General features: G+C 43.8%; 1 protein-coding gene across 1 annotated transcript in view; it reads right to left on the minus strand.

Moving 5' to 3' along the window:
* Window positions 1-203: 203 nt before the first annotated feature.
* LOC104845573 (leukocyte immunoglobulin-like receptor subfamily B member 4) overlaps window positions 204-18165 on the minus strand; it is a 28878-nt gene continuing 10916 nt past the window's right edge. The window contains exons 2-4 of the mRNA XM_064293189.1: window positions 11870-12103; window positions 2568-2662; window positions 204-837 (exon numbers count right to left, since the gene is read on the minus strand). Coding sequence (XP_064149259.1) covers window positions 583-837; window positions 2568-2662; window positions 11870-12103 — 584 coding nt within the window. The 3' untranslated portion in view covers window positions 204-582. The remainder of the gene's footprint in view (window positions 838-2567; window positions 2663-11869; window positions 12104-18165) is intronic.

An 18165-nucleotide genomic window follows, 5' to 3' on the forward strand; every position in this document is an offset into this window, starting at 1 on the left:
CTGGGCCCTCCCACTGAATTCCCAGGCTGCCATATATATTTATGCAAGATGTTCCTTGCACAAAGACACCCAGCAGAGAAGATGGATGAAATTCAGTTTATATTCCATTTGCCAATCCCTGAAGTGTCATGGGCCCCCACACACAGAGGAAGGGGTCTTTCCTAATCAACAAAGGTATCATAACAGCCAAAGTCCTGCTGGACTCTTACCTGTAAGGAAGTCAGATCTGTCAGGAGGTCAGAGATTATACGTAGTTCTTTAGGGAGAAATCCTGAAGCGTATGGGAGACAAGAAAACAGAGGGATTCATCAGCGGATAATGGGAGCCGGGGAAGGGGAGGGTTCCCCCATCCCCCAGGATCTTGAGTGCTAAGAAAGGAGAGGGATCCCCAGGGGATCATGGGAGTTGATAGAGGGGAGGACCCAGCTACCGCTTTCCCCCATGGCTGGTCTGCACATGGCCATCCCTATTGGTAGTTTTGAGGGAGTTACTCCCCTGTCTCACTTTTCTCTCGGTCTCCAGAGCCTTGTGTCACCATCAGCACCAGGGGTTCTGCTGGACAGAGGTCAATGAGCAGACAACCTAAGATCTTATGGAGAACAAAGGACAGACTTTTGGCTCCTCACGTCTTCCCGTGAGCTTCAGGGAGTCCCTGGGATCTAACCACAGGGAGGGAAAGGTACTAAGAGAACCGCAGCATCTGTAGGTACTCCCAACCCCTCCCCTGTGGGCTCGCCACCTAAAGCCCATGGTAAAGTTGCCCTGAAAGCGCCCAGCTTTGTACTGAGATTTGAGGAGTTGAGTGGAGTAGGCGCTCCCCTCCTGGGACAGAAGGAACTAGTCAAACCACATCTCTGAATGACACTGCCTAATCAGTCTCCCAGACCCAGCCTCAGTTAATTCTCAACAGATCAGCAGAAGAATCCTGTTAAAACATCAATCATATCATGTCACTCTCTGTTCAAAACCCTTCAATTAACAGCTTCCTGTCTTGCTCAGAGTAAAAGCCAAAATGTTACAAAGGCCTCCAGAGTTTCACACAAATGGAGGTACCCAGCCATTGACATGTCCCTTTTCATCCCCAATCTCACTTAATCCCTGTGATGATTAATTTTATGTATCAACTTGGCTAGGGTATGGTACCCAGTTGTTTGGTCAAACACTAGTCGAGATGTTGCTGTGAAGGTATTTTGTAGATGTGATTAACATTTAAAATTAATTGGCTTTACATAAAGGAGATTACCCTCAATAATGTAAGTGGGCCTCATCCAATCAATTGAAGGACTTAAGAGCAAAAATCGAGGTTTTTCTAGAGAGGGAATTCTGCCTCAATGTTGCCTGCACCAAATAACAAACACTTGCTGATGTTTGTCCAAGCCCATCACATGCATGTTTTACAAGTTTGTTAACGGATCCCTAATAGTGGAGGAAAAAAAGCTCCTCATCTCAAACAAATTGGAAATATCATCTTAAGGAAACAGAGATTTCTGCCTCAACTGACAGAAGTGGAATACTAGCCAGGGACTTTTTGGTTGGGACTGAAGCCTTGGGTTATAGACATTAAAAATAATTATTATGGTGACTCTAGTATACTGGGCCCTTATCATTGCCATAACAACCCAGACCTCATTCCCTACCTACCTTATTTCTCACATTGATCTAAAAAATTTTCCAAGCACACTCATAATTATAGCTACCACCCAAATACTGTCCTATCATGAAAATGCAGTTGTTGAACACCAATAAGAGAATTGGGTTGATGTAAGAATGGTGAAGCTGGGATTTTCATCTACATCTGCTCTCAGGACAAAAACCATTTCTTTGCATTAGGTGCTTCCCCGAGGTGGGGGAGGAGGGCCAAGGTGAGCCATCTGGGCTGAGTGAGACCCTAGGTTTCTGTGTTTCTATTTTCTTGTTAGTCCATCTTGTCTCCCCTTCAACCTTATTAGGGCATTTTGGAAATCCCCCTGCTACCTCTGCTGTTATGAGAGATCAGGAAATGTCTCTGGGTCAGAAGAGGAAGCAGCTTGACTTGACACTACCCTGGTGGTGAGAGTTATGGTAGAAGCCACAAGTCTAAAGGGAGAGAAGGTTGTGGGTGCTGTCCTCTTCTCTGGCCAAAGATTGACATGTATTATAGGAGTCTCTCCAGTTCCTCCCATCAGGCAAGGCTAGAGCTGCCTTCAGTGGACTCGAGCATACCATCAAGAAGATGGCATGGGAATGGGCAATGTTTCATTCTGTTGTATATGCAGTCACCATGAATTGGCACCAACTCAACAGCAACTAACAACAAAAGACCTGCCCTGGAGAAAAGAGGAACTAGGGAGTTGAAAGGAAGGACTCATCCTTCTGTGCCCAGATCCCATGGCTCAGGTGCAGCCCTGGAAGAGAGAAAGAGACATTGGTGATGGAGTTCCCTCTACAGTCCTGGCTCAGCCTGGGAACTGGTGTCCAGGCCTAGGAGCTTTGATAAGGGATGAGTGACCATTTTGGTGGAACCTATGGAGATAAAAGAACAAAGGCTGTATCTGGAAAGAGGCCTGGCTGCCCTCTCGCCCATCCACCTTCTTGTCTCCTCCAGCACTCTCAAAGGCAGAGGAGGTTGGTGAGGATATGGGCACTGGCAGTGCCATGGGCACAGATATATAGGAGGACAGGACTGTCAGTGAATAGGATGTGGTGGCCAGTTTGCATGCAAGAGCCCTTGGATACCAGGATATCTATCACATGATGTCCTCACGGGAAGGGGTACAGTTTCTCCCCCAAGGCCTCCCTCCCATCTCCCAGCCCCACCCTCATACTTCTTATGACTTCCGTACTACAGTCAGGGAAAAAAAGGTTCCATCAGATGTCAGTTAAGGACCTGTAAGGGCTCAGAGAAAGAATAAAAAGTTCAGGATCAAATGACTCAATTACATCAAAGGGAGGGCATTGGTGGTTCAATGGTAGAATTCTTGCCTTCCACAGGGGAGACCTGGGTTCAATTCCCAGACAATGCACCTCACTCTCAGTCACCATTCATCTGTTAACAAAGGCTTGGGCGTTGTTATGATGCTGAACAGGTTTCAGCGGAGCTCACAGACCAAGACAGGCTAGGAACAAAGGCCTGGCAATATACTTTTGGAAATTAACCAATAAAAACCCTATGGATCACAATAGTCCAATCCTCAACTGATCATGAGAATGGTGCAGGACTGGGCAGCATTTTGTTCAGTTGTGCATGGGATCACCATGTGTCTGGGACAACTCCACTGCAGCTAACAATTCCATCAAGTACTGCATGTGTCCTGCAGACTCAAATCAGACTTTAGTGGCAAATGGAGTTTAACTTGAAACCAGGGATTTGACAACAAGACCAACTCCTTTGTAAGGGAAAGATTAGCCCAAAAGACTAATGGACCACAAGTGCCATAGCTTCCACCAGGCTGAGTCCAGCACAACTAGATGGTGCCTGGGTACCACCACCAACTGCTCTGACAAGGATCATAATACAGGGTCCCAGACAGAGCTGGAGAAAAATGTAGAACAAAACTCTAACTCACGAAAAAAAAAAGTCAGACTTACTGGTCTGACAGATACAGGAGAAATCCCAATAGCGTGGCCCCCTGACTCCCTTTTAACTCAGTACTGACGTAATTCCTGAGGTTCACCCTTCAGTTAAAGATTATACAGGCCTATAAAACAAAATGAGACTAAATGGGCACACCATCCCAGGGGCAAGGACGAGAAGGCACGAGTGGACTGGTAACAGGAACCCAAGGTCGAGGAGAGAGTGTTGACATATTGTGAGGGTGGCAACCAATGTCACAAAACAATATGTATATTAATTGTTTAACGAGAAACTAGTTTGCTCTGTAAACCTTCATCTAAAATATAGTACAAAAAAAAAAAAGACCAACTCTTTTGTAGGGCAAGGATAAAATATATGCCTTGAAATTGCTGTTTAAAATCTATAATGGGTGGTGTATGGGTTGAATTGTTTCCCCCCTCAAAGGCATATGTTGAAATCCTAACCCCTAAAACCTCAGAATATGGCCTTCTTTGGAAATAAGGTCATTGCAGATACAATTAGTTAACATGAAGTCATACTGGAGTAGGGTGGGTCCTAATTCAATATGGCTGGTGCCCTTGTAAGCAGAGGAAACAGGCACAGACACAGAAGCAAGAGGCCACATGAAGATGAAGGCAGAGATTGGAGTTTTGCTGCCACCAGCCAAGGGACCCCAAGGATCTCCAGTCATCACCAGAAGTGAGGAGAGAGGCATGGGAATCAATATGGACGACACCCTGATTTTGGATGTCTAGCCACCAGAACTGTGAGAGAATAAACTTCAATTGTTTTATGCCACCCAGTTTGTGGTACTTTGTTATGGCAACGCTAGGAACTAATACAGGTGGTTAGCATTAGGCTCTATTTCAGCTTAAAGTATAAGATATAAAAAGAAAAGAACTCGCACCGATGCATTATACTTGTTCTTCTGGATTCATTTCAGATCAGACTCAAGGCCTAATCTGCTCCCAGAACTCTTGCCTGTCTGGCCTACAGAACTGTAACCTTATAAATGTGTGTTGTTTTAAAACTAAGTCATGGTAATTTGTTACAGCAACAACAGGAAACAAATATACCTTGTAATCAGCAAATTAATTTTTTCTAATAATTTGGGGGGAAATGTTGAATGTGGGGGAAGCCGTTCTAGAGTAAAAAGAAAAAGTAAAAAGTCACATGACAAGCAAATATAATGTATGGTTCTTTACTATACCCTGGTTTGAACAACCTATATCCAAACAGATTGCACTCAACTACTAATCTAAAGGCTGATGGTTCAAGCCCACCCAGTGGGGCTGCAGAAGAAAGCACTAGCAATCTGTTCCCATAAAGACTACAGCCAAGAAAACCCTGTGGAGCAGTTCTACTCTGTAACACATGGAGTCACCATGAGTCAAAATTGACTGAACGGCCACAAGTGTGCTTTGTACATATATTTGTAAAAGACATTTGGGGGACTAGTTAAGGAATTCAAATATAGATTGGGTAGTATATGATATTAAGGCATTAGTAATTTTATTACGTCTCACGGTTAAGAAAGAAAAAGTAAGTCCTTGTGTTTAAAAGATGTATATTAAAGTATTTGGAAGAGAAATCTCAGGTCAGCTAAAGGTATCTCTAAAACACTTCAAAAGAAATAGAAGGAGCAAATTGGCAAATTGCTAACTGTTAAATTTGTCTGATAGGTAAATGGGTGTCTTATTATATTGCCTCAACTTTTCTTTATGTTTGAGAATTTTCATAATAAAATTTCAAAAATGTATGATATATTTTATGCACTATATTCCTTTTTGCTGTTATTATCATGACCATATTGTAGGGGAATTTATTTCAGGCCATAGTGGTAGGACAGAGCCAGTCATATATTCCCAATGGTCCCATGAAGACCCAAGTCTTGACAAATTCCTTATTGTGAAAACGTGGTCACTGAACACCAATAAGGGAACTGGGGTGACTTTAGAATAATGAAGCCAGGATTTTCGTCTACAACTGCTCTCAGGACAAAAACTACTTCCCCTATAATAGGCACTTCCCAGAGAAATTTTTAAACAGACTGCAACCAAGATGAACCATCTGGGCTGACTAAGTCCCTAAGTTTCTGTGCCTCTATTTTGTCAGTCACGTGACTACAACAGTAGAGCATAGAGAAGGTATAAACACATTATATGGATCCTGAGCGCCACAGACTCTTGCAAAGCCAAAATTGGCCACTCTCTTCTTGGTGCATTTACTCAGTTATCCAAGTGTGCAGAAATGTCAGACCATCATCAACACAAGGAAATGGACTTCCTTGGGCTTATCTCATTAGCCAGGGCTGGATGTAGAGACAAGGAAGCTGGAGACACAACATGCTACACTCAGGGAAGAAAGTCCCTAGTATGGAAACTAAGTGATGAGCCTACTTCTGTCTGGTGAAGTGAATCCTAAGCTGGAATGTCTAGCAGCAGAGTTTAACACTTTCTTTAGAGTGTTTCCTATTAGTCTCAGCTTTGGGGTTGGCTTCTGCAAGGTGCCCCTGAGGTGGAGTCATGAACATTGGATGCTGAGAGACCCAGATAGCTGAGGAGTGATAAAAGATTGAGAAACTTATCCAAGTACTAACTCAGCCCCTTCAGGAGCATATACACGTTCTGGGAAATGTCCCTGCATCTCTGCTTCCCCCAGGGACCCCAAAACAATGATCACATAGTCCACGGCTCTGGATTTGCTTGGGTCTTGGGGGTGGTTGGCCACTTTTCCAAGAGTTCAGCATGGCAGGATCAGACAGGAGGTCTCTTGGCTGACTTCTGTATGTCTTTCCTGTGGAGCCAAGCTTCAATCAGCAGTCCCCCCAGGAGTAATAGAAACACTCCAGCCCAGCCCAGTTGTATGATATTCTCTACCATATGATTCCAGGGGACAGGCCCTTGGGAAAGAAAGACACACAAGAGTTAATAACAGGGGAACCAGCCCCATTTCATCCCATAGTTATAAAATGCAAGATTTCCATACCCTCCAGCCTTGTCTGTGCCCCAGTTCAGCCCTTCCCCCTAAACTGAAGGCTACTGGTCATCAGGAACAACACATAGTTGTCTAGAATGATCACAGTACATGGACAATGGATAGAGAAGAAACCAGACGCTGAAATACATTCTGGTTCAGCCTGCACCCACTCAGCAAGCCACAATCCCAGGCGTAAGGCTGTGTCCACTCAGAGTCAGGGGTGTGTTTTCCAAAAGTCCTAAGGTTATGGGTCATAGATTAGGAGCTAGACTAAGAATATGGCTACATACGATAAAGTTAGAATTATAACAATGTATTACTGAGTTTGTAAAATTAATAGATTTAATATATATAATGACAATACCACAAGAAGGGGAAAATGGGATAGAGCTATACAGGAGTAACATATCTATATCTCTCTGGGATTAAGCCAGTATAAATCTGAAGTCAGTTCATGTAAGTTAAGATGTGTATGGTAAACCCTACACAAGCAACTACTAAAAAATAATAATTCAAAAAAATATAATGGAAAATAAATTAAAATGCTACATTAGAAAATATTCACTTAATGCAAAAGAAAGCAGCAAAAGGGGAATAGGGAAAGAAAAAAGATGCAAGATGTATAAAAAATTAAAAGTAAAATGGCAGATGTAAATCCAACTCTGTCAATAATAATATTAGATATGAACGGATTAAAAAATCTTAAAAAAAAAAAGGCACAGATCAGCAGTATGGATTTTAAGAACATGATCAAACTATACACTGTATACAAATGACACAATTCAGATTCAAAGATACAAATAGATTGAAAGTAAAAGGATGAAAAAGATATATCCTACAAACAGCAACAAGAGAGCTGGAGTGGCTATACAGGCAGTCCCCTGGGTTATGAAGTCTGATATGGACTTGCCCTTTAATGTTATGCAAATTTGCCCTCACTTTGAAACAAATGAACCAATGCCTAGTCATAACAAATTCTTCATCTCAGTCACCTTTACTTGCTACAGTGCAGCCTTTGAATTGTTGAAAGGGTTGAGCCTTTTCTTGCACTAAAGTAAATAAGAACTGTATGCACCTGTTCCAACTTCTCTACAAATTCTCGAAGACACAGGAACGGGTCTTGTTTGTAATCCAGGGACTGCCTGCACTAACATCAGACAAAATAGACTTTAAAACAAAAAATGTTACTAGAGATAAAGAGGGACATTTCATAATGATAAAAGAGTCAATCAATAAGGAAAATGTAAAAATTATAAACATATATTCACGTAATAACAGAGCATCAAAATACATGGAACAAAAAGTGATCAAAATGAAAGAAGAAATAGACAATTCAACAACAATAGCTGAAGGAACTGTGGCCCAGGAAGATCATGGGAAATCACAAAATGAAAGATGTTAGGAGCTGAGGCTGCCTCCCTCACCCTCACCTCAGCCTGCATTCTCCCACTTCTGGGTCTTGACCAAGTTATATCCTTCTATTCCTCTTCCCCTGTCTGACTCCAGGGGCTGCATTACACTCTCACTCCAAGAGGCTCCTTCTTGGCACATGGCACTGAGGAAACCAGTCAGGAGTCTGAGGAGAACATGGGTCAGGGCAATACCTTCTCACCTTTGTCCTCCAGCACCAGCGGTTCACTGGGGCTCGACCACAGATAGGAGAAATGTATTTAAAGAACCGTAGCATCTATAGGTGCCCTCATGAAACAGGGACACAGAGCTCAAGGGAAAGCTGGCCTGAAACATCCCAGCTTTGTACTGTGATCTCAGACCCTGAGGGGTATCAGCATTGCCTTCCTTGGACAGAAGGAACTCATCAAACCAATTCATTGAGAAACACTTCAGGCACTTGTTCTTCAAAGACTTCAACATGGAGTCCTGCTGAATGGAGATTTTGGGTTCCTGATACACTCCTAGAGATAAGAAGGCATGTAAACAAAGGAGCAGTCTTTCAGTACATTTTCTTAGGTCTGAACTAAGTGGCTATTTTTTTTTTTTAACACTATTGAAATACAATTCACATACCATACAACTCACCCATTTAAAGTGTACAATTCAATGGTTTTTAGTATGTTTACAGAGTTGTTCATCCATCACTACATCATTACAATCCATTTTAGAACATTTTCATCACATCCCAAAATACCTGCACCCATTGGCCATCACCCTCCACCCTCATAACCTCCCCCCGCCCCGTCCCCGAATCCTAAGCAATCACATATCTACTTTCTGTCTCTATAGATTTGCCTATTTTGGACATTTCATATAAATGGAATTATACAGTATGTGCCTTTTGTGTCTGGTTTGTTTCACTTAACACTATATTTTCAAGGTTCATCCATGTTGTAGCGTGTATAGTACCTAACTCACTTTTATTAGGCTATCTATTTTCACCTTTCATTTTCTCAGAATCCTGATCAAAGCAATTTCTTGAGTCATCTACACCAAAGCTTCTCAAAGTATGGATGGTGGACCAGTGCTGGTCTACAAGAAGATAGAGAACTTCCATTGGAATGTAAATCTATGCACTGCTTTCCTCTTCAAGAAATCCTACAAAAAAATATCAGCTGAACTAGACTATGTGCTTGTTGATGTAACTGATTTTCATTCTGGCACAAGATCCCTATTTCCTCAAGGTTCTGTGACAAACAGTTTAAGAAGTACTGATCCATGCTTATCTCCTCCACTTTGTGACCTCCAATTTCTTCCTTAGCCCGTACCACCCAGATTCCATACTATCATCTCCTGTCACAAGTTACATCTTGCCATTCCCACATCACTGGGGTTGTTCAGTCTTGTCTCATACCTCTGTGTCCCCTTGCCTGCTGTTCCCTCTGCCTGGATTCCTACATCTTGTATACCTGACAAACTCTTGCTATAGTTCAAGACTCAGCTCATCTCAAAATCCTATGCATGCTCCATACACCTAAAGACCTGTCCCTTCCTTACACACATCCTCAAGAGATCATCAACGTAACTCCATCACTACTCCTTTTCTGGACTTGTCTCTACTTCCACCATTGGACTGAGATCTGTTTAAGAGCTTTTCTGTGGGCCAAAAATCACCCAAAACAGTGTCTAGTCCATGAATGCTCTGTAAATATATACTCAATCAATTTTATGGACTCATATATACTCAATTAAGTGTATGGACTCAAGACCTCTTCATCATTTCTTTACTATAATCCATCCACCCAGAGATGATACCTTCTGAAGAAGGGACTTTGGAGAGGGTGGGAGTGAGACTCCACTCACATACCTCTGTGCTCAAATCCTCCATAATCACCTAAGGCAAAATGGGGATGAGGGCTGGGCCATCAGTCATGATGAGGATAGAGATACGGAGCTGCCCCAGGGCTTCCTCACCTGTGACCAAAAGCTCCAGAGCGTCACTAGGTGTTGACCACTCATAGGAAGAGATGCTATGAAAACCATAGCATCAGTAGATGCCCCCATGAGCCCGGGTCATGGGGGAGATGAGAAATTTGCCAGGGCTCTGATTGCTATAATCTACAGAAGAAGCTGTTCCTACGTTTTTTAACAGAACGAATGTGTCATAATCGATCTGTGAGTGACAGAGAAGGGTCACATTGCCTCTTAAAGGCACCATGGGGCCAGGATGGGCAGAGAGCAAGGGTTTCTCCCTGAGAATACCTAGAAGGAAAGCAAACTTGGTTAAACCAAAGCCATACCTCCCCTCAGTATCTCCCCAGGCTGGGCTGCAAAAAAGGAAGAAGCAGAAAAGAGAAGCATCCTTCTCCCCCTCCCTTTCTCTTGAGAAACGTTCTCAATCTCGGCCTTATTGACATTTGAACTGGATCACCTTTTGTTGTAGGGGGTTGTCTTGTGCACTGTAAGATGTTGAACAACATCCCTGGCTTCTCTCTACCCACTAGATGCCAGCCAGCACCCCATAACCCAAAAACGGAGCAACCAAAAATTGTAACAACCAAAAATGTCTCCAGACATTTTCAAATGTCCCTTAGGGAAAAAAAAAATCACCCCTAGTAAAGAACTCCTGGGCTAAAGCAACAGTGACCAATTGAAATATGATGCCAGCCAGATAAAATAATTTAAAATGTTCTAGTAGTCACATTTAAAAAAAAAAAAAAGTTTCCATCAAGCCAATTCTGACTCATGGCAACCCCGTATGTTATAGAGTAGAGCTATCTCCATAGGGTCTTCAAGGCTGTGACCTTTCAGAAGCAGATCACCCGGCCTTTCTAAGAAACAGATGAGGTTAATTAATAAATTTTAAAATTCATTTTAATAATAGATACGACTTAAACTAATCAGCCAGTTGCCATTGAGACAATTTGGAATCAGGGTGACTCCATGTGTGTCAGAGCAGAACTGTGCTCCATAGGGTTTTTAATGGCTGATTTTTTGGAAGCAGACCATCAGGCCTTTCTTCTGAGCTGCCTCTCGGTGGACTCAAACCTTTAAGTCAGCAGCCACGCACATTAACCATTTGCATCACCCAGGGACTCCTGACTTAACTTAGTATATCCAAAATACTCTCCATTTGACAGGTAATGAATATTTTAAAAATTAATGAGATATTTTACATACCTTTTTGCATACTAAATCTTCAAAATCTAGTATGTATTTTCCAAATGCTGCACATCTCCATTTGGACAAACCATGTCCCCAGTGCTCCATAGACTCATGTGGCTAGTGGCTACCAAATTGGACAGAGGAGGCCTAGAACCCAAAGTGTGGTCCATGGACAGCAGCACTGGCATAATGTGAGGGCTTGTTAGAAATGTAGAATCTGAGGAATTTCACAAGATCCCCAGGTGATTTGTGTGCATATTAAAGTCTGATAAGCAATGCTCTAGAGCAGTGTGTCTCAACCTCAGCTTTGCTGTCATTTCAGGCCAGATCATTCTGTTACCAAGGCTGTCCTGTGCTTTGTAGGACATTTAGCAGCATCTGTGGTCTCTACCCATTATACACCAGTAGCACTCTCCACTGGGGATAACGAAAAATGTCTCCAGATATTGCTAAATGTCCCCAGGAAGGTGGAAATATCACCCGTGGTTGAGAACCACTGCTCTAGAAGAACCACAGGTAGGTTAGGAAACATTCTTCTTTTCACCTGAAGCCAGAGCTGTGTGTTCGGATACCTAGACACCCTCTGTGATGCCATATGGGGCCCCAGCGTGGGATGAGGAAGGATGGGAGGCAGAAGACAGAAGGTCCGTAAGAGGAAGGCATGACTGGTACTTTGTATCTGAAAAACAGAGCCCAAGGCTGGAGGTGGGGGAACCCTGGTGATGAACCTCACCTGTCACCACCAACTCCAGTGGGTCGCTGGGCTCTGACCAGTTTAACTTCTCATATTGACAAGTATAAGATCCTGCATAGCTGCTTGTGACCAATGGGAAGAAGAAGTTGCTTCTTTCTGGAAGTCTTGTGGATTTTCCTCATACCACACTTGAGAGCTTCCTGCTTGTTCCAAACGGTAGCGAGTTATCCCAGGAGGTCCTCTGCAGAGAATGGTGACAGAAGTCCCCTGGGAAATCACAGCACCTGGCATTGCCCAGATGGAGGGCTTCAGATGTATTCCTGGAAGAGAAACAGAAACAAGAATCTAGGACATTGGGATATCAGGAGACTCCCCTTCCCTCTTGACTAAGCAGGGGAAATGAAGCCACACAGAGAGGCAGTGTGGGAAAGGGGTTGCTTTGTTCATTGCAGCACTATTCACAACAACCAAATGTGGAAACAACCCAAGTGTCCATCAACAGATGAATGGATAAACAAAAGGTGGTATATCCATTCAATGGAATATTATTTGTCTGTAAAGAGAAATGAAGTTCTGATATGACATGGATGAACCTTGAAAACATTATGCTGAGTGAAATTAGTCAGACACAAAAGGACAAATACTGTACGATCCCACTTACATAAAATATCCAGAATAGGTAAATGCATAGAGACAAAAGTATGTTAGTGGCGATGAGGGGCTAGAGGAAGGAGGGAATGGGGAGTTGCTGCTGCTTAAGGGATACTCAGCTTCTGTTGGGGGCAGTGGAAAACTTTTGGAAATGGATAATGGTGGTGGTTGCACAACATGGTGCAGGTAATTAATGTCACTTAATTGTTTACTTAAAATGCTTAAAATTGAACATTTTTTGTTACATATATTTTACCACAATAAAATCTTTTTTTCGGTGGCTTGGGGTTGTTATGAATTGAATTGTGTCCCCCAAAAAATATGTGTTATAAATCCTAACCCCTGTACCTGTGGATGTAATCCCATTTGGGAATAGGTTTTTCTTTGTTATGTTAATGAAGCCATATCAGTGTAGGGTATGTCTTAAGTCAATCACTTTTGAGATGTAAAAGAGCACATTCCAAAAAAAAAAAAAAAAACACCCAATGCATTGCCATAGAATCGATTCCAGCTCTTAGAGACCCTATAGGACAGAGGAGAGCTTGCCCCACAGGGTCTCCAAGGAACAGCTGGTGGATTTGAACTGCAAACCTTTTGGTTAGCAGCTATAGCTCTTAACCACTAAGCCACCAGGGCTCGAAAAGAGCACATGAGGTACAGAAAAAAGCAGACACAAGGGCAAGACCTACACTATCTGAAGATGACAGAAGCAGACCAGTCTACAAGCCCAGGAACTCCAAGAATTGCCAGATAGAGAAACTGACACAAGGATTTTTGCCCCAGAGTGGACAGAGAGAGTCTTCAGCTAGAGCCAGTGCCCTGAGTTGGGATTTCTAGCTTCCTAAACTATGAGAGGAAACCCTGGTGGCATTGTGGTTAAGTGCTACAGCTGCTAACCAAAGGGTTGGCAGTTCGAATCCACCAGGCGCTCCTTGGAAACTCCATGGGGCAGCTCTACTCTGTCCTATAGGGTCGCTAGGAGTTGGAATCGACTCAACAGCACTGGTTTTGGTTTTTTTGGTTTTAAACTGTGAGAAAATTAATTTCTGCTCATTAAAGCCTCCCACTTATAGTTTTTTTTGTTATAGTAGCCCTAAGAAACTAAGACAATGGTCTTGCTATTTGTGACAGACAGACTCTAAGGTGGCCCCCCATCCCCAATGATTGCCACCTCCTAACGTTCACAGTGTACAAGATTCACACCCTGTATGATCCACTCCCCCTTGACCGTGGGCGGGACCTGTAACTTGCTTCTAACTATTAGAATATGGCAAAGGTGATGAGATGTATGTGATTATATGTACTTCATTATACGACATAAGTTCATAACCCATTCTTGCTAGGAGACTCTCTTTCCCTTGTCAGCTTTAAAGAAGCAAGTTGCCATGTTGTGAGCTGCCTATGGGAAGGGCCGCATGGCCAGGGAGCTAAGCGTGTCCTCCAGCTAAGAACTAGCAAGAAACTGGGGCCCTCAGTCCAGCAGCCTGTAAGGAAATGAGTGCTGCCAGCAACCACGTAAGTTTGGAAGAAGGTCCCTCCCCAAAAGAGTCTCAGATAACATCACAGCCCCAACCAACGCCTTGATTATAGTCTTGTGAGACTTTGAAACAAAGAACCTAAATAAGCCGTGCCCAGACTCCTGACCCACATAAACTATAAGACAATAAATGCGTGTTCTTTTAAGCTGCTAAGTTTGTGGTAATGTTACACATGACGGATAAGTAATGTTGGTGTTAGCTACCGTCAAGTCAACCTCCAAATCATGGCGACCCCAGGCATAATGGGATCATACCATCATGATCCACAGAGTTTCCCTTGACCGATTTTCAAAAGTAGATCGCCATGCCTTTTCACCTAGTCTAAGTCTAGAAGCTACGCTGGAACTTGTTCAGCATGATAGCAACACACAAGCCTCCACTGACAGATGGGCAGTGGCTGTGCGTGAAGTGCATTGACCAGGAATTGAACCTGAGTCTCCCACATGGAAGGTGAGAATTCTACCACTGAACCACCACTGACCCTAGATAAGTAATCTAGTTGTTGTTAAGTGCCATCGAGTCAATTTTCAACTCACAACAACCCCATGTGACAGAGCAGAACTGCTCCATAGGGTTTTCTAGGCCGTAATCTTTATAGAAGCAGATCACCAGGTCTTTCTCCTACAGAGCTGCTGGGTAGGTTCGAACTGATGACCTTTCAGTTAGCAGCCAAGGGCTTAACCACTGCACCACCAGGGATCCTAAATAAGTACTGTAATACGTTAACCAAATGTGGTTCATGGACCAGCAGCATCAGCATCACCTGGGAGCTTGTTAGACATGGAAAGTCTCGCCACCAACCCCATCCCTACTGAATCAGAACCTGCATTTTTACAAGATCCCTGGGCGATTTCTAAGCACATGAAAGATTGAGGAGGACTGATTTAGAGGATAGATACTGGGGCCAGGCTGCCTGGATTTGAATCACTGACTCAACCAGTTCCTGGTTGGGTTTCTCAGCCTCGGCAATATTGATATTTCTTTGTTGGGGTAGGAGGGGTTTCCTTGTGCATTGTAGGATAGCTAGCAGTATCCCTGGTGTTACGGATTGAATTGTATCTCCCAAAATATGTGCTGTAAATCCTAACCCCTATATCTGTGGAAGGAGCTCTGGTGGCACAGTGGTTAAGTGCTCTTCTGCTAACCAAAAGGTCGTCAGTTCGAGCCCACCAGTGGCTCTTTTGGAGAAAAGACCTGGTAATCTGCTCCCATAAAGATTACAGCCTAGGAAACCAAATGGGGCAGTTCTACTCCGTCATATAGGGTCGCTATGAGTTGAAAACCAATTCCATGGCACCCAACAAGAACATACCTGTGCATGGGATTCCATTTGGGAATAGCATTTTCTTTGTTATGTTAATGAGGCCATATCAATGTGGGTGTGTCTTAAGCCAACCACTTTTGAGATATTAAAAGAGCAGATTAGACACAGAGATGCAAGCATATATGAGGAAGATAGATAGACGCCATGGCCATGTGGAGATCTCCAAGGAACAGAGGCTGAGAAGTTGAAGAGACAAGGGTCTTCCCCCAGACAAAGAAAGAAAGCCTTCCCCTAGAGCCAACGCCCCGAGTTCGGACTCCTAGTCTACTGAACCATGAGAAAATAAATTTCTGTTCTTTAAAGGTTCCCACCTGTGGTATTTCTGTAATAGCAGCACTATGAAACAAAGACACTTGGCTTCTACCCTCTACACACCAGTAGCACCCTTCCCCATATTGTGGCAGCCAAAAATGTTTTTAAGACATTGTCAAGTGTCTGCTGGGAGGGAAATCTCCCTTGGTTGAGAACCACTGGCTTATCTGATCCCTCTCAATCTCTTTTGCAGATTTATCCTCATTTCTCCCTCCTTCAATTAGATGACTCCCTAGAAGTCCACCAAGGAAAGTACCAATCAAGATGGGCCATCTAGGCTATCCAAATGCCCTCAGGTCCCTGTGTCTATATTTTATTAAATGCATCATGTTTATTTAATCTATATCCACAGTTTGTAGTTGTTGTGGTGTGCCATCAAGCAGATTCCAACTCATAGCGATCCTATAGGACAGAGTAGACCTGCCCTATAGGGTTTCCAAGGCTGTAATCTTTACAGGAGCAGATAGCCAGGTCTTTCTCCCATGGAGCCACTGGGTGGGTTCGAGCTGCCAACCTTTAGGTTAGCAGCAGAGCGCTTAACCATTGTGCCACCAGGGCTCCCTGTGTCTATATTTTAGATATTTCTCTAGGCTGCGCTTAAAAAAAGACAGCAGGAAGTCTTGGTGTCTTAAGTTTGATCCAAAGGTGGCCTGTGGGTGCCTTGGACAGTCTGTCAGGTGTGGCCCATGAAAGAGAGACTCACACAGGAAGGCCAGGAAACAAATAAAATTTAGTAATTGCAGGTCCAGAGAGGAAACCACAGCACACCTCCATGCAGGCCCACACAGGGAGCTGCACCCAAGCCAAGGCAACAACAAGCTAGAACTGTAGGAGGTGTTTATGTATGGCAAGCAGGGTACGGCCTCAGGGTAGTGCCTGCTGAGGTTTTACTGGGCAGCTTAAAGGTTTCTAGGGCATTAGCATGGGAAAAGGGAGAAGTTTTAATCACAGGAAATCATATAGGGCATGGCGGGGGAGGGCAAGAAGTAATTATGGTCATTGAGAGACTGGGTTACAAGATACTAACGGTTTCTTGTCACAGGAAACCGTATGGGGAATGGCCACAAGAGCTAGTTAGAGCCCATAACTGTTGAGAGACTGGGTGACAAGATAGAAGCCGCCATGTCAGAAACTGGGTGAAAGGGCAACCAGGAGGAGTTAATGGCTACCAAGACAGCAAACCACGTGAACCACAAATTGGCCTTATGATACTTGCTTCCTCCATGTCGGGAGGGGAATCAAATACCCCAGAGAGTGTGATGGCGTAAGTTACAGAAACCTGATGGAAGAGGGGGTTGAAGAGTCTGTCCTCCTGTGTAGACAACCATAGGCACACTTACCACCAAGCTCCCTACCCGTGCCTGAAGCAGACATCACTAATTAATCACTGCATTCTTCCCAGCTGAACCTGAGCAAACATCAAAAGCCTTTGGTGCTCTAGGCCAGTGGTTCTCAACCAGGGGTGATTTGTCCCACAGGAGACACTGGGCAGGGTCTGGAGACATTTTTAGTTGTCACAATTGTGGGCAGGGGTATGTCTTAGTTTCCTAGTACTAACCTGTTGCTATAGAGTCAATTCCGACTCATAGTGACCCTACAGGATAGAACGGGCTGTAAATCTTTACAAAAGCAGACTGCCACGTCTGTCTCCTGAGAAGCGGTTGATGAGTTCAAATCGCCAACATTTCTGCACCATCAGGGCTTCTTTTTCTAGTACTGCTGTAACAGAAATACCACAAGTGTGTAGCTTTGAAGCAGGCAGCCTCAGAGCCCAACCCTTCTAAAAGACACCTGCTCTGGCTTATCCTCCAACATCAAGCAGAATAGGCTGCGTATTCTGAAACTGTCCTTGGCAAGTTAGCTATAGAACAGGCCTGAAATTGTCCTTGACAAGATAACCACAGAATGGCCTCAACCTGCCTCTGGCTGGAGACTTAACATCCTAGTGAAGAAAAATCAACCTCTTCCTCCATCCCAGGGATAGAAACCTTGTGTAAAGAAAATGCATATCCATCCCCAGGTGCCTACATGAAGGTCAATCCTGAATATTCATGATAAATTTACATTTCTTTTGTCTGTTCTCTGAAAAAGCCCACCTCCCTGAGCTGCCTGCAAGCAGTCTTGGAGGCAACAGCCCAATTGCTCCTTTCCTTGTACAACGAAATAAAGGCATCTTTCTGATCTCCCACCTCGGCCTCTTGTTTGTTGGCTGTAACAAGTCACACCAAGCAAAACCTGGAGTTTTCATTGGCAACATGTCTAACAAACAGAAATGTATTTTAGGAGTTTAGGAGGCTAGAAGTCTGAATTCAGGGCACCGGCTCTAGGGGAAGGCTTCTCTCCCCCTCTCATATCTGGGGAAGTTTCTTGTCTCTTTCTGCCTCCGTAGCCCCAGCGATCCTCGGTTCCCTGGTGAGCTTCATGTGGCATCTGTCTTCCCCAGTTTGTTCTTTCCTCCTGCGTCTTTTTCTTGTTGTTATTAGGTGCCATCGAGTCACTTCTGACTCGTAGCGATCGTATGTACAACAGAAGGAAACACTGTCAGGTCCTGCGCCAT

Source organism: Loxodonta africana, chromosome 11, assembly GCF_030014295.1.
Source record: "Loxodonta africana isolate mLoxAfr1 chromosome 11, mLoxAfr1.hap2, whole genome shotgun sequence".
Taxonomy (NCBI): Eukaryota; Metazoa; Chordata; class Mammalia; order Proboscidea; family Elephantidae; genus Loxodonta; species Loxodonta africana.